Below are 22,733 nucleotides of genomic sequence, written 5' to 3'. Positions count from 1 at the left end.
AGTCCAACCCCCTGCAGTGCAGGAATTGCAGCTCTTTTTTCCCTTTAACTCTGGCACCACTACCTGTCCTGCTCCAGGCAGCAACCCCCTCTCACTTCATCCCCTCTTCCTAACCAGCTCCCTGGCCAACCCAGTCCCCTGCCTCTACCCCCACTGCCAAGGTCAGCAAAAGAGAAAACAGCAAACGAAGCACGGGGGAAATAAAGCGCTATTTAAAAAATGAACAAGGGCATCAAATTGCCATTTACCTGGATGCAATTATGTCATCAGTATTATTTCATTGTGCTTCTGGACATCTTACAAGGAACTGCAATTCTGAAAGAGCTCACTCACCAGGGTTTTCTTTGGCAAGGTCCAGCCTGGAGCATTATCCACGTGGAATGATGGTACCCAGTTGTCAAACGCCCCATGGGCCAAGAAAAATGTCAGGTGATGTCTGAAAAGAGGCCAGCTTGGGATGATGCCACAATAAGCCTGACATTTCCGTCGCTTTGATGGAAGCGGTTCTAAATGTCACTGAGCAGTGTGACACGGCGCTCCTTGAGCCTTAATTGCAAGATTAGAATGTGATTTGGTGAGGACACATGCTTGGCTTGCAGAATGCCTCACTTTCAGGCATCTCCAGGTGAAAGCAAAGATGATTTCCTGAGGCTGATTCAGGAAATGGAATCGACACGTCACGTTTCTTCAGCTATGCCTGAAATAACAGGAAGAACAAGCAAGTGGTAGGTCTCTGCGTGGGGGGAACACGGAGAAATGCTATTGGGTGACAGAGAAAAGGAGGAACTACTTGACACCTGCTTTGTCTTCACCCAAAAGGAAAATGGTACCCAACCTGGTGATAATAGAATGAATGATGTAAGGAGGGAGCTGCAGCCCAAGATAAGGAAAGAGGGAGTAAGGGAACTCCTAGAGATTTAAATGAATTCAAATCGCCAGGGCAGGCGTCCCCAAACTGCGGCCCTCCAGATGTTTTGGCCTACAACTCCCATGACCCCTAGCTAAGAGGACCAGTGGTCAGGGATGATGGGAACTGTAGTCCAAAACATCTGGAGGGCCGAAGTTTGGGGACGCCTGCTCCAGGGCCTGATGAGCTGCATCTGAGGGTACTAAAGGAGCTTGGGGATGTAATTTCCAGAAGAGCCTGCTGGATCAGGCCAATGGTCCATCTAGTCCAGCATCCTGGTTTCACAGTGGCCAAGCACATGCCTCAATGGGAAACCTACGAGCAGGATCCGAGCACAAGAGCCCAGAGGCGGAGCTACCTGCCCCGGCACCCGGAGTGGCGTAGGGGGGCGCCACTAGCCTCCCGCTGCCCATGTGGCAAGCATCTGGGGGGCACAGCGAGCGTGGGGGGGAGTATGGTGATGTCATCCCCCCCAGGGATGGTGCCTGGGGCAGGCTGCACCCACCCACCCACCCACCCACCCCTTCCTCCACCAGCGCAAGAGCCCTCTCCCCTCCTGCGGTTTCCAACAACTGGTATTCAGAAGATTGCTGCCTCCAAATGTGGAGGCTGAGCAGAGCCATTGTGCTCAATGGCCATCGAAAGCCTCCTCCTCCCTGAATTTGTCTCATTCTCTTTTAAAGCCATCCAAGTTGGTAGTCATCACTGCCTCCCATGGGAATGAGTTTAACTATGCACTGCCTGAAGTGCTTTCTTCTATATTTTCTTTCTTTCTTGCCTCTTTTATCTATACCTGTAATACCCAATGGGACCATCCAGATTCATAACCCCAAATGATCATACCTTTGTCGTGCTTTTTTTTTTTTTTTGTAGGGAGGTTACCTTAAAGGCTCGCGTCTTGCTAGCCATGCAAGCCTTGTATTTGCGCAGTAAAGGACTCTTGTCCTGGGGTGCTTCATGCGTCTGCGAGGAGAGAGCGAGGGCCCTTCGCACTCCTCCAGATGGATTGTGAGAAGGAGTTACTTTAAATATCCCATATAAAGAAAAGACATCGTTAGATAATCTGGATTACCTGTGGAGCCTGTTGCCCCCATCCTTCCAAAAAAACATACAGAAATGGTCAATTTCTCCATTTGAGGGTGAGAAAGAAGTCTAGATTCATAACTGTCAGTGGTGGAGCTTCATGTTCCAGCACCGGGGGTGGGGGCAGGGCTGGTGCCTGTTCTGGGGGTGGGGCGGCCTCCCGGAGGGCCGTAATGCTCGTTCCGGGGGCACACATTTTGGGGGTGGGGCGGGGCACCCGCGATGGCACCCCTTGAAGCCCGCTGCTCGGGGCAGCCCGCCCCCACTGCCCCTATCTTCCTCCGCCCCTGATAACTGTTATAGGTTTAGCAGAAGTGCCCAAACTTTTTTCAAAGAGGGCCAGATTTGATGAAGTGAACATGTGTGAGAGCCAACCAAAGTTGTGGAGCTTTTTTTAGGATTGAAGTTGTTGGGCTTTTGGGGGGATTTGACCCCAATAAATAAACTACCACAGGGGCCGGATTAGGCCCCCCGACACAGACTTTGGACATGCCTGGTTTAGGTGGTATGTGTGTGTCAGTCTGGATACCTGTGGGTCTCTTTCAAACCTGTGATCTTGTGTGTATATGGAAAGTTGGAAGTTTCGAGATAGGCAAAGGAAAGAACTTCTTCACTGAGTGCGTCATTTATGCAAGTATATCATCTTCTTCTCATTTTAGGCTGTACCTACATGGTGAGAAGCTGAGGCACACAACTTCTCCTTTGGGCTTCTCAGAGAGTCAGCATGGGGTAGTGGTTTTAGAGTAAGGTTACCATATTTTTTTCAATGAATCTGGGGACACTTTTAAACTTCCTAGCAAATAGATGGATTTTGTCAGGGGACTGATTTGTAAATCCAGGGACTGTCCCCAGGAAACGGGGACATCTGGTAACCATCTGGTAATCTGGACATCCCCAAACTGCGGCCCTCCAGATGTTTTGGCCTACAACTCCCATTATCCCTAGCTAACAGGACCAGTGGTCGGGGAAGATGGGAGTTGTAGTCCAATACATCTGGAGGGCCGAAGTTTGAGGATGCCTGGGTTAGAGTATTGGAGGCCAGGGTTCAAATCCCCGCTTGGCCGTGAAGCTCCTGGGGTTTCATTGGGCCAGTGCTTGGGCATGTTTCCTGCCTCGGATATCACAAATCTCAGCCTAACTGACCTCACACAGAGTTGTTGTGGGAATTAAATGAGGAGGCAAAAATCCATGTACAGTATGTCTTGAAGAAAAAGGTGGGATATACGGTAAATGCAATTGATCGATCGATTGATCAATTCTATAGGAGGAAGCTTGCTGAAACTGTCAGGCAAGTTCCTTTGTCAAGCTTATGCTCTTGACCAGGCACCCCCAAACTCGGCCCTCCACATGTTTTGGTACTACAATTCCCATCATCCTTGACCACTGTTCCTGTTAGCTAAGGATGGTGGGAGTTGTACTCCCAAAACATCTGGAGGGCTGAGTTTGGGGGTGCCTGTTCTTGACCTATCAGCTAAGTACCTGCCATGCATATCTTAAGGAGTGAGTTCTGTTACCATAGAAACAAATGGGTGGGCCTTTCCTGCCTCATTTGGCTGGATGCCCTCATTCCTACACTCAGGCTGAATATATGTGTAAACAAAACCATGTATCCAAAATACACTCTGTCTCTTTTGACCGTCATTCCTTGGAAGCCAAACCCTGGGTAAAGCACAGGCATCGCTGGAGTCTCTCGCTGCCGGACAATTGGGTTGAGCACAACATTTATTGCAGGGATGAAGGAGAGGTTGCTAAGAGGGGCACCTTCTGCTTCAAGGTCAAATGAAGTCAAGAGGAGGCCAAAAAAGACCCCGACTCGTTATTGAACTTGTGTTACTCACACAACATGCCAGTCGAGTGGTGCAGCTCCTATAGGACCATACCATGAATGCAATTGTGGGTGGGTGGAGAATTGAGATTGGATCTTTCCATTTCCCCTTATCTAAAATATATCCTTGCACTTAGAAAACTAGCCTGTCGAGAAGATGGGCTCTGGCAGCCCTCACATTCAGTGTGTTGTATTCAAGCATGCATATCTTTCACCCGAACAAATAAAGTTCAGCGAGGGTTGCGCTACCCATTTCTGATTATCATGCTTCTGTATCCAGCTTACCCCCCCAGAGCAGCCACAATGGCTTAAGGAGAAAAGCCTGATGAGGAATGGTTGAGGAAGTTGGTAATATGAGAGCCACCTTCAAGTATCTGAATTCTGAAGGGCTGTCAAATAAAACATGGAGCAAGCTTGTTTTCTTCTTCTCCAGAGAGCTTGTTTTCTTCTCCAAATTTTTAACAAATCAGTAACAAATGACAGCAAATTTAATATATATTTTCCTCAAATTTTATACATTTTCTCTCAAATTTAATACATTTCCCCCCTTACTTTTTTGTTTAGCCGTGATTTCTGCATTGCAGGGGTTGGGCTCGATGACACTTGAGGGAACCTTCCAACTCTTATGCTTCTATGAAAACACACAGTAATGCTTGTGCAAGTCAATTTTATTATCCTACTTTGGAACAGTGGGAAGAGAGCGATTCTGGGGTGTGGAGGGGACTACGGTGGATTCCAACACCTCCTTTTAGTGGGAGAGTTTTCTGGCTTGTATCTAAGTGGTTGCATTGCAGGTGTGCAAGGAAGGAAAGGGGGGGAATCAAGCGGGGGCTTCTCTCCCGCCGCTGCCAGCAAAAGTGGGCATCAGCATTCAGAGAGGCCAAATCTCCATCACTCTTCAAGGGAGGGTTCGAACACTTCTTCAGCCTCCTCCTCCTCCTCCTCTTCTTCAGAGAGTCCTTCCGTTCTTCCAGGGACACGTTCACAATCATGGTCAATCACAGTTGCCCCTCCATACTTCTCATCTAGAAATACTGTGAACATGCAGTCAGATTTCTAAGAAGGGAGGTAAGATGGGGCGGAGGGGGGAGAACAAGAGACACGTGCAAATTAAGAAAGCAAAAGACGAGAAATCCCATGTATTGAAGACAATCCGGCAACACCCTTATTAGGAAAGAAGGAAGGGGCTCTTTGGGTCCAATGGTTTGCCTCGGGTTAGACACAGCCATGGACTCAGGCTGCAGCATTCAGCATCCTGAAAAGACCAGCTCTTTATGCTGGGAAAAGACTCAGAGACACAGGCGGCAACTGCTTGGCTGTCCAGGGAATAGAGGCAAAGGAAGGCTGAGCCTGGATCTAACTTAAGGAGAGCCTGCTGGATCAGGCCAATGGCTCATCTACCGTAGTCCAGCATCCTGTTCTCACAGGGGACAGATACCTGTGGGGAGCCAGCGAACATGACCTGAGCACAAGAGCATCTTGTGACCATGGAGGCAGAGCACAGCCACCAGGGCTAGGAGCCATCAATAGCATTTCCCCCCATGAACTTGTCCAATCCTCCTTTAAAGCCAGCCAGGTTGGTGACTATAATAATAATAATAATAATAATAATAATAATAATAATAATAAATATTATTTATACCCCGCCCATCTGGCTGGGTTTCCCCCGCCACTCTGGACAGCTTCCAACCGAATATTAAAAACAGTACAGCATCAAACATTAAAAACGTCCCTAAACAGTTGTCTTCTAAAAGTAAAATAATTGCTTATTGTCTTGACATCTGTTGGGAGGGAGTTCCACAGGGCGGGTGCCACTACCGAGAAGGCCCTCTGTCTGGTTCCCTGCAACCTCACCTCTCGCAATGAGGGAACCGCCAGAAGGCCCTCGGTGCTGGATCTCAGTGTCCGGGCTGAATGATGGGGGTGGAGACGCTCCTTCGGGTATACAGGACCGAGGCCGTTTAGGGCTTTAAAGGTCAGTGCCAACACTTTGAACTGTGCTCGGAAACGTACTGGGAACCAGTGTAGATCTCTCAGGACCGGTGTTATGTGGTCCCGGCGGCCACTCCCAGTCACCAGTCTAGCTGCCGCATTCTGGATTAATTGCAGTTTCCGGGTCACCTTCAAAGGTAGCCCCACGTAGAGCGCATTGCAGTAGTCCAAGCGGGAGATAACCAGAGCATGCACTACTCTGATGAGACAGTCTGTGGGCAGGTAGGGTCTGAGCCTGTGTACCAGATAGAGCTGGTAGACAGCCGCCCTGGACACAGAATTAACCTGTTGCCTCCATGGACAGCTGTGAGTCCAAAATGACTCCCAGACTGCGCACCTGGTCCTTCAGGGGCACAGTTACCCCATTCAGGACCAGGGAATTGCTGCTTCCTGCAGGAGCAAGTTCCACAGACTAACCCTGCTTAACTATCATCCTTTTCCGCCCTGCTGAGCTCCACAAGGGCAACCCAGAGACTGAGGGGGGGGAAGCTGATTGGCAGGCCCCACCCCTTGTAAGAAAGTGGGGCTGGGGGGGGGAACAGGCTGAGGTTGGTAGGGCAGTGCAGTGCCCCATTCACCCTAAAGGGCCAGCCTCCCTGTTGCTCCCAGGACATGTTAAGACATCTGACATTAGCTGGCAGTCCGGACTGAAAAACAACACCGATTATGTTATCTTACCTCCTGTTCGGATTCAGGTAGTAGCACACAACCCTGACTCTCCAAGTACGGGTCGGAGTACCGCATGCCAAAATCCTCATGGTTGATCACGTCATCCTTTGTGCAGTTGGTACTCGCCAAAGTCATCTCAAAGGTGGCTATTAACCCTTGCGCCTTCTGGAAGCAGAGAACGAGAAACACTTTCACGCGGAAGGGGACGCACGGCACTGCTTGGCCAAGTCATGCTGGGCTCATCTCCAGAGCTGTGGGTTTGCATTAAGACAGGCCTTAGCTGTGTGGATGCCTGATGATCGTCTTCCAAAGCAACTACTCTATTCCGAACTTAAAAATGGAAAGCGTAATGCTGGTGGTCAATAGCTGTCTCAAGGCAAATCTGTAGTATAAACACTGACAACTGGGAAACACTGGCCTGCGAGCGCTCCAGTTGGAGAACAGCCTTTACCAAAGGTGTCATGGGCTTTGAAGAAACTCGATCTCAGGACGCAAGGGAGAAGCGTCTGGAAACCAATGTCCCCACTGTGGAAGGACGTGTGGATCCAGAATTGGCCTCCACAGTCACTTACGTGTGTTAAAACCGTGTTTATGGAAGACAATCTTAGTCGGCTACAAGTGATCGCCAAAGAAGAAGAAGAAGTGCGTAAAATGCAAGGAAGGGTATCGAAGCATGTGCAGAGTGCCTTTCGCTCGCCACTCCCAGCCCTTAGAATGCTTGGCATGTCAGGCCAAGTCAGGCTGTTGTCATTCTTACATTTGTATCTCACCTTTTCTTCAAGAAGCTCAAGGTGGCAAACATGCTTCTGCACACACACACACACACACACACACACACACACACACACACACCTGTTTTATCCTCACAAGAACCCTGTGAGGTAGACTAGGCTAAGAGAAAGTGACTGGCCCAAGGTCACCCTGTGGGTTTCACAGGCGAGTGTGAATTCAAACCCTTGTTCCCCAGGTCCTAGTCTAGCGATCTAACCACTACACCACGCTGGCTCTCTGATTCCCTCCAGTCTAGAGTTGCTTTACATCTGGAATTTTGAAAATTCAGCATAAAGTCCGGTTCCCCCCCCCCAGCGGAACCAGGAAGTGACTTTAAGGGATGGGGAGGAGATTGTTGCTCTTAGATTCTGTGACTACAAAACCAAACTTCATACTGTTGCAGATTAAGGAAACCCCCCCCCACTGCCACCATTTACAGAAATCATCATCATCATTATTTTTGATAGGTAATTGAGATTTGGAGAAATGTAGAAAAGAGGGAAAGGGGTTTGTGTGTGTTATTAATTAATTAATTATTTCATGTAGCCTCCACTCCATATCTTGAAAGCACTCTTAAACCTCGTAAAACATTCATGGTTCTCCCCCCCCCCAACCACAAGAAAAATAATCGTGAGAAACGTAGTTTCTTAAGGGTTCCAAGCTTTCCTAACAAGCTATAATGCAGTTTTCCAGCCAACCAATGTTTACAGAAATGCATGTACTGGGGGAAAAGTTTGCCCAAGAATGAAAGTAACATGCAGAAATGCATTGTGTTTGGGAAAAGATGCCTGCAAAAAATGTGAGACAAAACTGCATGCCAAAAAAAAAAGTGTTTATTAGGAGAAATCTGCACTCAGGTAGTGATGAATTTTCATGAGGATTTTTTTAAAGAAATAAATCTGTGGATTGCTGGGATAGCTCAAATGGTAGAGCATGAGAATCTTAATCTCAGGGATGTGGGTTCGAGTCCTATGTTGGGCGAAAGATTTCTACATTGCAGGGGGTTGGACTGGATGACCTTTGTGGTTCCTTCCAACACTACAGTTCTGTGAGTCTAAGCTGGATAACTGAATTTCAGACTGGGAAAATGAGGGAGCATCAGGTTGGGAAGTCCTGGTGCAGAGGGAGGGCAGAGAGCTCAGTTGCACCCACAAGCCCCACCACCTGTATGCTAGAGGACCCACCATCCTGTACAAGGGAAATCTCAACAGAACAATATTCTCTACTTCCCCAATTTATCTATGCCTTTTCTCGACATCAGGAGCGAGGCCTTCTCTGTAGTGGCTCCCTGTTTGTGGAATGCTCTCCCCAGGGAGGTTCACCATTATAAATTTTAAGTCACCAGGCAAAAAACGTTCCTCCTCAACCAGGCCTTTGGCTGATTAACATCCTACAACCTTTTAAATACGTCTGCGGGAAGAGGGGGGAGGCTTACTGTTTTACTGTTTCATTATTGACTTGCTTTTAATCCTGTATTATATTCAGTGAACCACCCTGGGATCTTCTGACGATGGGTGGTTTATAAATCTAATAAACAACAACAATAAAGATGTCTTATGCCCAAAGGGTAGGAACCGTACCAATAGGGTTGCCAACCTCAATAGAGGACAGGACTCCTGTGCCTTTAATTGCCCTGCTCTCTTTTGAGTCTGGAAACCTTAAAGAGAAACCAGCAGACCCTTTGTTTGATTTCCAAGCAAAGGGTCTGCTGGTTTCTCTTTAAGGTTATCCAGACTCAAAAGAGAGCAGGGCAATTAAAGGCACAGAAGTCCTGTCCACTATTGAGTCTGGCAACCCTACGTACCAATGGACTCAAATGCCAAGAATGGAGATTCTGACTAAACTTTAGGAAAGACTTTCTGAGGGCAAGAACTGTTCGACAGTGGAACGGAGCCCCTCAGAACGCGGCGGGCGGGCTCTACTTCACTGCAGGCTTTCGCACAGAAGTTGAATGACTATTTGAAAGGCATTCTTTAGCAGTGATTCCTGCACCGAAGGGGATTCAACTAGATGACCCTTGGGGTGCCTGCCAATTCTAGGATTCTATGGTCCCATAGTCCACACACACACTTGGGGAACCTTTCGCAACCTCTGCTTCGCTCACCTCGACATCCATATGGCTGCTCTCGTAGTGCTTGTAGTAATTGCCATATCGGCTTCGCCAGTCGTGTTTGTTATAGTGAGCTACCGCCATACGCTTCATGAAGTCTTCCATTGGGTGTGCGCTGAATGCTGCTTTCTCCTCCATAAACCTTCTTTCCATTTGAGCAAACGTCCTCTCACGTTCGTCCGAGTCTTGTTCCTCCCAGAAGCCGAATGGTCCCCTGCTTGCCGAAGCGATTCCCTCCTCTTGCGAATCCCCCTCTTCTTCTTCTTCGGCCGAAGGTGGCGCCATCTGCTCCTCAGACTCCTCTGAGACATGTAGCTCTTCAGACTCTCGCCAGGAGGGCTGTTCTTCTTCTTCTTCTGCCCCCCACGCCGGCTGCCCCAGGAGCAAGGCCCCCACGAGGAGCAGCGGCAAGCACAGCCAGGATCTGGTCATTGTGGCAAGGAAAGGCTGGGAACTCAGAGGCTGCCTGGCTGGAGGCGAGAGCCCTGCAGATATAGGGATGGAGGAGGCTCCGCCCCTGGTGGCTCCGCCCACCCTAACTGGATGGACCCCGCCTCCTCCAAGACATGTCCACATCACAGAGGAGAAAAGTGAGTCGAATCTGACAACCCAGCACAGACTCTGGCTCCAGGCTCAGCCTTGGGGAGGTCCCTTTTGCTCCTCTCATGAAAAGCTACTGTTTACTAAGGTACTAGGACCATAGCTGTCAACTTTCGGATTTGAAAATAAGGGATCAGCTGGTACAATCCAGGATAGCAGAAGGAAACGGCGCTGGAATAAGTGAATTTCCAGCAACAAAAAGGAAGGTTGGCAGCTATGGCTAGGAAAGAGGTTTCCCAAATTGTGATCCATGAACTTCATGCTAGTGGTCCATGGCATGCCTGCGTTAAATAGTATTATTATTATTATTATTATTATTATTATTATTATTATTATTATTATTATTGGATTTCTTTAATAAGATCTGCAAATACAATAAGCAAAAACAAAACATCAAGCTAGAAATAATAATTAAACAGTTGTAAGAGTAAGAGGAATAAGAATACCATAGGAGGAGGAGGAGGAGGAGGAGGAGGAGGAGGAGGAGGAGGAGGAGGAGTGGCACAAAATATATTCCATAGTGGAATGTAAGGTTCATATTTATGCAAAACGTACCAATAATCATGAATCCATTATTGATTTCTAATTGCATTTTTACGGCTTACTGTATTTTATTCCATATACTGTGCTTTCTTTCATAACCCTTTGAATCCCAGGGAATCCATACCAAATTCTATGGAATTCGTACAAAAACATCTTCACAAGCTATTCCTCACAGAAATCTTTTGCAACAGAAGTGGTGAGGTTGGATTGCGTCGGCGCTTACAGCCCTCGCTTTATTGCACTCCCAGCTGTCCAGCTGCCACATGCAATCTGTAGCACCATGCTCTACAGTTTTGTAAAGTGCCAAAGGTCTCAAACCTGCTCCTCTTTTGCACTGTGCATAGTAAAAGTGCACCAATCGAACAAGAACACCTCTTTTTGTTTGAATCCCCCTGCTATTTTTAGCTTAGTGCTTATTTTTCCTAATCGCCAGACTTTCTTATACCGTGTGGTCAATGTTTCATCCTCTAAGCATTTTGAAAGTCTGGCTATTACGGGCCTGGCTGCTAATAAAAGCTGGCTGGCCAGATGCTTAAAATGCAGATTTATATTGTCCTCTAGGTCAGGATTAAGCAAGGCCAACGCGGAGGCTTTGACTATGTTTTCTGCAGTTATCTGATTACTTGGAAGACTTCCTTGCAGAATGTGGCCACCTTGTCACGGGTCCACCCAGCATTGCGCATCTGCCCCCAGGTTGTGGGTGGCTGGGAGAACCACTAATGTGGGGCTGGTGGATTGGAGTAAGGTGCCACTTCTGCGGAAGTCCATGCCATTTCTTTGGGATTTCCCCTTTTTAAATATTTTTTTAAGCAATAGCAAGAAACCTAAGAGCATAGGAAGAGCCTGATGGATCAGGCCAGTGGCCTATGTAGTCCAGCATCTCAAGCGCAAGAGCCCTCTCTCCTCCCGGGGTTTCCAGCAATGCTGCCTCCTGGTGCTTCCATCTATTTTCTTGCTGACACGCTCAAAGGCATATCTAATAGGTTCATGAGACTGGGCCATGCTGGTGCTGCTTCATTAAGGCTTGTTCTTCGTCAGGGATCGGCAAACTTTTTCAGCAGGGGGCCGGTCCACTGTCCCTCAGACCTTGTGGGGGACCGGACTATATTTTGAGAGGAAGATAATGAATGAATTCCTATGCCCCACAAATAACCCAGAGATGCATTTTAAATAAAAGGACACATTCTACTCATGTAAAAACACGCTGGTTCCTGGACCGCCCGCGGGCCGGATTTAGAAGGCGATTGGGCCAGATCCGGCCCCCGGGCCTTAGTTTCCCTACCCATGGTCTATATGCTTGGTTGTTTTATCTTTAAAAACACTTCCCACCAGTTTTCCAGGCAGAAGCGAACCGCTCTGCAATTTCCAGGATCTCCCCTAGATCCCTTTTAAACATGTATAATCTGAGGGAAAATCAGGTGACAGATTCTCATCCCCAACCTTCTGCATCACAGAATCGTAGAACCGGAAGGGACCACGAGAGTCATCTAGTCCAGCCCCCTGCAAAAGCAGGAATCTTTTTGCCCAAAGAGGGACTTGAACCCGCAACACTGAGATTAAGAGTCTCATTCTCTACCGGACAAAGCTCTCTTTCTCTCCACACATCTATGATTACTGGGGAAAGCTTTCAATAATAAGACTGGGCTGTTGCAAATCCAAGGAACATTCATAGCTGCATATAATAATAATAATAATAATAATAATAATAATAATAATAATATATTATTATTATTATTATTATTATTATTATTATTATTATTTATACCACGCCCATCTGGCTGGGTTTCCCCAGCCACTCTGGGCGGCTTCCAACAAACATTAAAATACAATAATCTATTAAACATTAAAAGCTTCCTTAAACAGGGCTGCCTTTAGATGTCTCCTAGTCTGGTAGTTGTTTTTCTCTTTGACATCTGGTGGGAGTGCGTTCCACAGGGCGGGTGCCACTACCGAGAAGGCCTTCTCCCTGGTTCCCTGTAACTTGGCTTCTCACAGCGAGGGAACCGCCAGAAGACCCTCGGCGCTGGACCTCAGTGTCCGGGCAGAACGATGGAGGTGGAGACGCTCCTTCAGGTATACTGGACCGAGGCCGTTTAGGGCTTTAAAGGTCAGCACCGGAAACGTACTGGGAGCCAATGTCGGTCTTTCAGGACCGGTGTTATGTGGTTTCGGCGGCCGCTCCCAGTCACCAAACTAGCTGCTGCATTCTGGATTAATTGCAGTTTCCGGGTCACCTTCAAATGTAGCCCCACGTAGAGCGCATTGCAGTAGTCCAAGCGGGAGATAACTAGAGCATGCACCACTCTGGTGACACAGTCTGCAGGCAGGTAGGGTCTCAGCCTGCATACCAGATGTATATGCTGAGTCAGGCCATGGGACCATTGAGCTCCGCATTGTTGACCTCCAGGCAATAGCCAACCAAGTGGCTTCCAGATGATGCAGGATTCCAACTCCCATCATCCCTGACTATTGGCCATGCTGGCTGCAGGGGCTGCTGGGAGCATCTTGGAGGACATAGGTCCTACTCGTGTCCAGAGGAGGGCAACCAAAATGGTCAAAGGCCTGGAAATGATGCCTTATGAGGAACGGCTTAGGGAGCTGGGTATGTTTAGCCTGGAAAAGAGAAACTTGAGGGGTGATATGATAGCCATGTTCAAATATATAAAAGAGGAGGGAGAAAGGTTGTTTTCTGCTGCTCCAGAGAAGCGGACACGGAGCAATGGATTCAAGCTACAATAAAGAAGATTCCACCTAAACATTAGGAAGAACTTCCTGACAGTAAGAGCTGTTCGGCAGTGGAATTTGCTGCCAAGGAGTGTGGTGGAGTCTCCTTCTTTGGAGGTCTTTAAGCAGAGGCTTGACAGCCATCTGTCAGGAATGCTTTGATGGTGTTTCCTGCTTGGCAGGGGGTTGGACTGGATGGCCCTTGTGGTCTCTTCCAACTCTATGATTCTATGATTCCTACTCCCTGGCTTAATCTAAACTTACTGGCAACAGCTCTCCAAGCTTTCAGAGAAGACACAGACCTCATTTGTCCATAGGCTTGCTTTGCCTCAGCTTTGATAGTGTGTGCAGAAGCAGGAGCTCCCTCTACCCTCCCTAGTCCAACCAGTCACCCTCACTGGGCCCTCTTCCTGGCCCAGAGCACCACCTCTCCCTGCCAAGGTCAGCAATGGAGATAATGGAATATAAAGCACAAGGGAGATGAAGCATTATTAAAAGAAAGAAAAAAAGACCAAGGAAGGACATCAAAATGCAACCGAGCTGAATGGAAATGGCATCGTTGATAACGATGATATTTTTGTATGCTTTTCACACAATGAACAGAAGGGGCAATTCAGCAGGGTTTTTGTTGGCAAGAACTCGCTCCAGGGCGCTATTCAAACAGTCCAGGTAAACCTCAGGTGACCACAAGAGATGGGCCAGCTTTGGGTTTGTTTTAGTGTCCCAATAAACTAATAATCTTCGCAACTTTTGCTTTGCTTTGAGTCCCTGAAAAGCTCGCGGCCAATGCATCAAGAATCTTTATCAGATGTCCTTTATCAGATGTCAGTTATCAATATATCTGACAAGAAGGGCTTTTGGGGTTTGTCTGTTTGTTCTACATTTTAAACCTCTTAATCTCCCTTTGCCTCATTTCACCTCATTTGGGGTGAAGAAAGTTTGTTAAGCGTCATTTCTCTTTACGTTCATCCAGAATTAAAAACGTAACTGTAAAAGATTTCTTTGGTGAATCAGAATACCACATTCCTGTGGCAGGATCAGGTGGAGGGGAGAGATGTATCATTTCAAAACGTAGCCAGGATGGGCCTGATTTTGATACATTGTCCACAAATACCCTTTTGGGAAACATTTTGGGTACAAAACAGCCCAGAATGCCTGTTTCTGAGGCATCCAAAACCATACGATCTCGGCACTCCTTAGATTTAGGCAGGAATACTTTGGGGTCAGTTGGATGGGGGAAATACTAAATTCTGTTCCCATTCAAAGTCAGATCTATTCATTTCACACTTTTGAAAACAGTTTGAGAACTGGAACATCTTTTGAAATTTGCACTTGTCTGAATTTTGCAACAGAGTTCTCCCTCCAATGTTTTAAATGCATTTAATAAGTTGAAAACATGTAGAAAAATCGATATGATGAAGAAATACAATAAATGCATTACATTAGAAGCTGTTTGTAAAACTGTGTGTGCTGGTGACTATCAATTGCCCCTGTCATTTGTCAGTTCTCTCATTTTCCCAGTCTTAAATTCAGTTCCCCACATTTTTGCAGCAACTCATGACAATTCTTCAGAGTTGCAGCGCAAATTTCTCTGAAGCAGCACATGTTTGTTGCTGTTCTGACTAATGCACCCATTTTTGCAAGTAATTCCCCTAAATTTGGGAAACATCGTTAGTTGGAGAGGAGCACTGCAAAATTCAGATAAACAAAAAATTTGAAAGAATGGCTGTGTTTTGCTTCTCATAAAGTGTGAATTTGAGTAACTCATTTTAAAATGCAAACTAAATCATATTTCTCCCCATTCCCTGGCCAGAACTGCATACAAAAAAAGAAAAAATGCTTATTTATGGAATGCTTTACGAAGAATCCTCACGAGGACATTTTTTAAAAAAAAACTAAAACGACAAACTGAAGCGGAATTTAAGATTGAAAAGAAGAGAGAGAGCTGGTATTGACACATTCTTCCATTCCCAGTTGGAAGTGAAAAATCCAGTTTCAAGACCCTCTTCTGCGCATTCGTACCAGCTTGTGATGCCCCCTCGCCTCACGGCATCCCAGAGAACTGGATTGCAGCATCCCGGAAGGCTCGCTGGGGAGAACAGAGTGACAAAGAAATAAATCTCCTAGCACCTGATTTAATTAGTACAGTAAGTGATAGCTTGTTATGAGAGGTATTTGAATCAAGAGGAGCGTAAAGGACTTCCCAGAGCCTGAGCAGGAAGTCACAAGTCTGTGCTGGGTTCTCGACTCACTTTTCTCCTCCCTGATCTGGCTGCCGTGTGGACGTGTCTTGGAGGAGGTGGGGTCCTTGCAGTTGGGGTGGGCGGAGCCACTAGGGGGCGGAGCCTCCTCCATCTCTATATCTGTAGGCTCCTTGCCCCCAGCCGGGCAACCTCTGAGTTCCCAGCGTTTCCTTGCCACAATGACCAGATCCTGGCTGTGCTTGCCGCTGCTCCTCGTGGGGGCCTTGCTCCTGGGGCAGCCGGTGTGGGGGGCAGAGGAAGAAGAACAGCGAGAGTCCGAAGAGCTACATGTCCCAGAGGAGTCTGAGGAGCAGATGGTGCCAACTTCACCTGAAGAATTGGAGGCTATGGAAAGCTTCGAAGAAGGAGTACCGCAGCATTTTGAGTCCCTGGCTGTGGACTATTTTAACAAGCTTCCATATTATGATGGCATTTACAAGAGCGTGGAGGCCAAACTGCCAAAATTCAAGGTAAAGGAAACAGGTACCTCAGGAGCTCCCAGGTGGTGGAATATAGCCCATTTGGAGAACCTCTCTCTTTTGCCCCCAGGCAGACACCCAAAAGCCATCCAGCCTGAAGGCAGGGCTAAAAGCCACTCAGCACTGCTCCCCTCCCCTTGTGGTTCTGGAGCATATCCCACCCCCCACCCCTTTGTAAATTGTCCCCAAGATGACATGGAAGTGGGTGGGTGAAGATTTGGGAGACGAAGAATAAGGTTCCTAGTCCTTGTGATGGTAAAGAAGAGGAAGGCAGTCTTAGCATGTACTTTCCCATGTCCTGTGGGGCTTTTACAGGCAAGGACTCCCCCCCCCGCAAGCTGGTTCCCTTCTCCTGCCCTGACAACTGTGTTTTCTTTTATTCTCTCGATCTTATGCTTGTCCAAATGAGCCTAGGGCTTGCTGATCAGAAGGTCGGCGGTTCGAATCCCTGTGACGGGATGAGCTCCCGTTGCTAGGTCCCAGCTCCTGCCAACCTAGCAGTTCGAAAGCACGTCAAAAATGCAAGTAGATAAATAGGAACCGCTACAGCGGGAAGGTAAACGGCATTTCCATGTGCTGCTCTGGTTTGTCAGAAGCGGCTTTGTCATGCTGGCCACATGACCTGGAAGCTATACGCCGGCTCCCTCGGCCAATCATGCGAGATGAGTGCACAACCCCAGAGTCGGTCACGACTGGACCTAATGGTCAGGGGTCCCTTTACCTTTACCTTTAGCAGAGGTTTTCAAACATTTTGAGTCCACGGCTCCCTTGACCAGCTACCTTCTTTCTGTGGCTCCTCTGTGGGGCTCAGGAGCCCAGTTATGTCACCCCTTGCCTGCAGAGCCGGCAGCCTCTCACCCCTTTTTGAACACCCTCCCATGTGGAGTGTTCCCTCAGCCTCCTCTCCTCTCCCCTCTCCTTTGGAGTCCTCCGGGCAGCCACCCTGGTCTCTGAGCCGCCACTCCCTCCCCACCACCACCCCAAAGAGAGGAGCCTGCTCATGCCTCCCCACAGGGGCCTGGGAAGAGGATGCCCCCCACTTTAGCAGCCTGACAGAGACTGGCCAAAGGTGAACGTGAGGTGAGGCCAGCACCTTGCTCACCTTGGGAGCACAGTTTCAGTAGTGGGCGCTACATTGTGGAAAGGCTCTCCTTCAGCTCCCAGGCAGGCATTGCACACAGCAAGCACAAGAAAGGCCAGTGTGGTGCTTGCCTGCCCGCCCACCTGCTCAGCCTCCCACTTGTCTGTCCATTCCCAACAGCAAGGGCTGGCAGAGTGGCTGGCTGGGCTCCCTCGCCCTTCTGGATTGCTTACTCCAAGGCTGCCTCAGCTCCTGGCAACCAGCACCCCCTGGCCAGCCCCAAAGGCAGCGTTCGCCTTTGGAGCTTGTAGCCAGGGCTTCTGCAACAAACAGCTATGCAAGCCTTTGGGAGGCAGAGATGTGAGAGGGTATCAGAGGAGGGAGGGAAGGGAAGGGAAGGGAAGGGAAGGGAAGGGAAGGGAAGGGAAGGGAAGGGAAGGGAAGGGAAGGGAGGAAGGAAGGAAGGAAGGAAGGAAGGAAGGAAGGAAGGAAGGAAGGAAGGAAGGAAGGAAGGAAGGAAGGAAGGAAGGAAGGAAGGGGGACAGAGACCAGTGTTGCCTGCAGCACCCATGACCATCATTCAAACCACTGCCCTCAATTCCACGGTTTGGTTTTATGGCTACACCAAAATGGTGCCTCCTTTCCCACCAGGGAAGAAAGGGTGGGGTGGGGATCTACAGGAAAAATGGAGGGGGGAGAGAGAAAGAGCAACATCGGGCTCTGCTGGCCCCGTGGAACCTGCCGCCTGAGGCAATCGCCTCACCTTGCCTCATAGGTGGGCAGGCCATGTTGCTGTAGACAAGGGTGCCAAATTGCCTTTGCTCATCCCAGCCCCGTCCCTCCAGAGGGTGCACGGGGGTGAAGGGGGTTGTTGGGGTCCCCCTCAGTATTGAGGGGGACTGTGCCCCCTGACTGAAAATATTGAGGAGTCTGGAGCCCCTAGCACCCCCTATACCTGGCGCCAATGGCTGTAGAATTCTGAGGTTGTATGAGCATCTATGAGCAAAAATTTCCCCTCTATTTTGCCAACTGGTGCTGGAGAAGAAAAGGTGGGAGCCAGAGATCGCATGAAGGGAGGGGTGTGTGCCTGTGTGGGTGGGAACTATAGATCCCATGATTCTTGGGGGGGGTCACCTGGTTTAAATGTGCTTTAACTGAACAGTGTGGGCGTTTGAAAGCTTGAGCCTTGACCCTGAAATCAGATTTCAGAGCTGAAATTAAGCACCGACTTAATGCCAAACCCTCATTCCCTGCAAAATTGCCTCTGGACACACCCATGCACAATGCCAGGTCAGGAGCTGGTTGGCCGCACAGAAGCTGTGAGCTTGAAGCCACTCTTGTTCTCTGCTTCCAGCAAGCCATCGGAACAATGGTGCACATGAAGGTGCTGCTGGCGAAGACTGACTGCAGAAAGGAGGACAGGGGGCGGAGTCCTGACATGAGGAATCATTTACTCCATTATATGTATAAGTTGGAGCCCATGCCGGAACTGAAAGATTGCAACCTGCCACCTCCAGACGAACAGGAGGTGAGCTAACGGCGTCCATTTAGTCACAGCATCATAGAAGTGTAAGGTTGGAAGGGACACCCCGAAGGACATCTAGCCCACCCCGCTTCAATGCAGGAATCACAGCTAAAGGATCCCGGTTGAAAAACCTCCAGTATCTAAAACAACAACAACCTTCCACAGTCTTTGCCTGACTGCGAGGTGCAAGGATGGAGGGAGAAGGAAATGGCAGGGTGGGGGCCTCTTGCTGCAGGTGGAGGAGAGAGGAGGGTGGCAAACTTGGCCAGCTACAGCTGGTTCCACCAAGGCAGGGTGGGGGAGAGCAAGGCGGCTTGGCAGTCTGGTGTCCTAACTCACGTCTCACTTCGGCTGTTGAGATAAGGGAGGCGAGGGCAGAGGGCAGTAGACTGGGGAGAATCAAAGGAGGCCAGAGCAAAATCAGTAAGACAGGAGTGTCAAACAGCAGTTATGTAGCAGGAGGAGAAGCAGACAGTCCACTACAAATAGACACTGAAAGTGTAAATGCTTGTTGGAGCGTAGGGCACCTGTCTGGTGGCACCCCAAGAGATGGTCATGAGACCCGAATTATTGCTCCAGGTAGTGCCCCATGATTTCTAGGTTTGCATCATTGAGAGATATTATTGACCACCATAATAATAATAATAATAATAATAATAATAATAATAATAATAAAAATTTTTATTATTTATACCCCGCCCATCTGGCTGGGTTTCCCCAGCCACACTGGGCGGCTTCCAACAGAAAAATAGAATAAAATAATCAACTAAACATTAAAATCCTCCCTAAACAGGCCTCCCTTCAGATGTCTTCTAAAAATCTGGTAGCTGTTTTTCTGTTTGACATCTGATGGGATGGCATTCTACAGGGCGGGCGCCACCACCGAGAAGGCCCTCTGCTTAGTTCCCTGCAACTTGGCTTCTCGCAATGAGGGAACCGCCAGAAGGCCCTCGGTGCTGGACCTCAGTGTCTGGGGTGGAGACGCTCCTTCAGGTATACTGGACCGAGGCCGTTTAGGGCTTTAAAGGTCAGCTCCAACACTTTTGAAAGGAAACGGATTTCCATAGTGCCGTGCTGGTATTCTTATTCTTATTATTACAGTATATTATTACCAATTCAGTTTTTCTTTTCATTCTGTTGAATTCCATTAGAGTTTAATAACTTTTTGAAGATCCTTTTATATGTTTTTAGCTTTTTATATTTTATCTGCATCATTTAAAGCTATCTAAATGATGAAGCAATACACAATAATGAAGAAAACTAATTTATTGAAAGGCAGGCTTTGTTTTTACATTTCTGGGATGACAATGTAAATTGTATTTTCAAATTTTATTCATGGTACTATAGTTTTTGTTACATTGTGTGGGTGTTCCCCCCTCATATGTCATTTTCTTTTTTCTTCCCTTCACCTTCCCCCCCCCATTTTTTTTTCTGCATAAGAAGCAAGGGTGTATACTGTAATAGCTCCCCAGTGTGGCTAGGGAAACCCAGCCAGATGGGCAGGGTACAAATAATAAATTATTATTATTATAAAATTATTATAGGCTACATTCTGTTTGAATATATAATATTATCTGTAAGCCGCCTTGAATCCTATCAAAGGAAAAGGCAAAGTATAAATATGGTGGGTGCTAAACATATGCTCCTCAAAAGCCAGAACAGAGAGGTGAGACTCAGCTATACAGCTGCAAATATAATGTTTTAAGTGTGTTTTAAGTGCATTATACAAATGTGACACAAGATGGTGCTGGTGAGCTAATGGCAGATTCCATATATTTTAAAAACGTTTTGTTGTTGTTTTTAAAAAAGCATTTGCACAGCGTTTTTCAAATATGTCTTGATTCAGCCATGCTCTTCCATTGAAAAAAACATTCTTTCTTAATGAGAGCAGATCTGCTCATGAGGCAGAAAGTTGAAGGCAGGATCCAAGCCTGCCCTTACTCAAGGCCTCCACTGGGAAACTTTCCCTTTGCTATTAAGAAGAATTGCTGTGGCCACAGTTTTTCATTGGCATATTTGATGGTATGAACAAACCCCCGTATTTCTAACTTATTTGATCTCCCCCCCCCCCCGCCATTCCCACACTTGTTCACAGAATCTGAACTGCAACTTTGGAATATTTATGGATGCAAGAAGTGGCTCGATATCTGTGGCTCACCACAAATGCACACCGCTGCATGTTGAAGAGTTGTGGTGAAGACCCTGCCTAACCCCCGGGTGCTGCCGCCAGACAACTGCGGTGGGGGCAGGAGGAGAAGCCCCCACCTTGGTCTGTTCCTCTTCCTCTTCCTCCACAGCTGCAAAATAATCACTTAGATGCAAGCCTAGAAACTCTCCCGCTAAAAGGGGGTGTCTGAATCCACCGTGGCCCCCTCCTCATCCTAGACGCTCTGGTCACTCTCCGTCTCTGTCTCTTTTTGTTCCAAAATAGGGGTAATAAAATTGACTCGCACAAGCATTGCCATGAAGTTGAATGGCTTTGTAAACTTTGCGTGTGTCTCTTGCCCACCCTCTCTGCCAGTGGCAACTAGCGCTTATTGGGAGAGATACGGGGGAAGGCAGGGAGCTGAACAGTAGGTGGCGTAGAGTGGTACTTTGGTTCTCAAACTTAATCCGTTCCAGAAGTACCTTCCAAAACCAAGGCGTGCTTTCCCATCGAAAGTAATGCAAAACGGATTAATCCGTTACAGGCTTTTAAAAACAACCCCTAAAACAGCAATTTAACATGAATTTTACTACTTAACAAGGCCATTGATCTATAAAATTAAAGCAATAAACCAGGCATCCCCAAACTGCGGCCCTCCAGATGTTTTGGCCTACAACTCCCATGATCCCTAGCTAACAGGACCAGTTGTCAGGGATGATGGGAATTGTAGTCCAAAACATCTGGAGGGCCGAAGTTTGGGGATGCCTGCAATAAACAATGTACTGCAGTCACGCAATCAATCCATCAGTAGCTGAACTGGGTTCCACACAGTCACAAAAAAACAAAACAAAAAGAGCCGTAAAAACAAAAACGCAAAATAAATAAATAGCAAAAAGAGACAGACCTCAGGGTAATACTCAAAACGGAAGTGTGGCACTCAAAAGAGAGCACGCTCGGCTTCCAAAAACAGTTCGCAAACCGGAACACTTACTTCCGGTTTGCAGTGTTTGCGTTCCAAGTTGTTTGAGTACTAAGGCGTTTGAAAACCAAGGTACCACTGTACTACCGTAGGATTTCCCTCAAACTAGACACTCTGCTTCTGTTGATCCAGCCTTGAGTTGCCTTACTTTTGTTTGTTTTGTTTTGCTGCAGCATCGCACTGTTGACTCATGTTCAGCAGTGGTTAGGCAGCATTTCTCAACTTTGAGACTCCTGATTGTTGTTAAGACTACAGGTGAAACTCGGAATTAGAATATCGTCAAAAAGTGCATTTATCTCAGTAATGCAACTTATTATTTTTTCTCCTTTTAATTTTTACAAATGCTTTCTTTTGGAAATTCCACAGTAATCAAATAGTTACGATAATCCAAAAATAAACATCGCTATTACATTTCATTCATTACATTCCATTTATTATAATTGACCCGCCTAACGACAAATAATTACAATTACAACAAATAAAGGCTTGACATATCCTGCTTTGCATGCCATGCATCTATCTCATATATTGGTTTCACCTTTTAAGTTGCATTACTGAAATAAATGCACTTTTCGACAGTATTCTAATTTTCCGAGTTTCACCCGTACAACACCAAACATGGGCCAGTGGTCAGGGATGATGGGATATTTAATTCCAACAACATCTGGGGACCCAAGTTTGAGACAGGCTAGGTTCCAGCATCCGATGAGGACCTGGGAAAGACCAGGGTTCAAATTCCCACTCAACCATGATGCTTACTAGGTACCCATAGGCCAGTCATTGCCTCTGAGCCTAACCTACTTCACAGGGTTGTTGTGGGATGGGGAAGAACAATGTATGGCACCATCAGTTGCTTGGATTAAAAAGTGGGAAGCAAATGAACTAAAACAAACAAACAAACAGGACTGGAGAGGGGGAGAGCCACCCATACACCGGCAATGTTCAACCTTGGCATGTGCTGCAAACTTAAAACACTTCTGGGTGACCCACTTCCAAGAATTTAATTTCATTCCCACCAAGGTAGATACCAGTAACAGAAGCAAGGTGCAATTACTT

The 22,733-nt window shown here is 47.5% G+C and overlaps 2 protein-coding genes across 3 annotated transcripts; one reads left to right on the top strand and one right to left on the bottom strand.

Annotated features, from left to right (window-relative positions):
* Positions 1 to 4,465: 4,465 nt before the first annotated feature.
* Positions 4,466 to 17,355, bottom strand: LOC148683124 (uncharacterized). 2 transcript variants are annotated; one of them, XM_088659465.1, is made up of 3 exons: positions 9,352 to 10,089; positions 6,486 to 6,641; positions 4,466 to 4,871 (listed from the first exon to the last, which is right to left on the bottom strand). In XM_088659465.1, exons 1-3 carry the CDS (start codon positions 9,931 to 9,933, stop codon positions 4,707 to 4,709), a joined length of 903 nt encoding a protein of 300 aa, XP_088515591.1. In that variant the 5' UTR covers positions 9,934 to 10,089; the 3' UTR covers positions 4,466 to 4,706. The 2 variants fall into 2 exon arrangements, 1 of the variants encoding a protein (XP_088515591.1); XR_015947431.1 differs by lacking the exons at positions 4,466 to 4,871; positions 9,352 to 10,089 and adding an exon at positions 17,171 to 17,355 and having other exon boundaries at positions 6,517 to 6,641.
* Positions 15,603 to 21,010, top strand: LOC148683123 (uncharacterized). The gene is made up of 3 exons (XM_088659464.1): positions 15,603 to 15,937; positions 18,382 to 18,555; positions 20,648 to 21,010. The coding sequence occupies exons 1-3, from the start codon at positions 15,647 to 15,649 to the stop codon at positions 20,747 to 20,749; spliced, it is 567 nt and encodes a 188-aa protein (XP_088515590.1). The 5' UTR covers positions 15,603 to 15,646; the 3' UTR covers positions 20,750 to 21,010.
* Positions 21,011 to 22,733: the final 1,723 nt, after the last annotated feature.

Source organism: Zootoca vivipara, chromosome 16, assembly GCF_965207765.1.
Source record: "Zootoca vivipara chromosome 16, rZooViv2.hap1.1, whole genome shotgun sequence".
NCBI lineage: Eukaryota > Metazoa > Chordata > Lepidosauria > Squamata > Lacertidae > Zootoca > Zootoca vivipara.
This window is presented reverse-complemented; position numbering and strand designations above follow the sequence as displayed.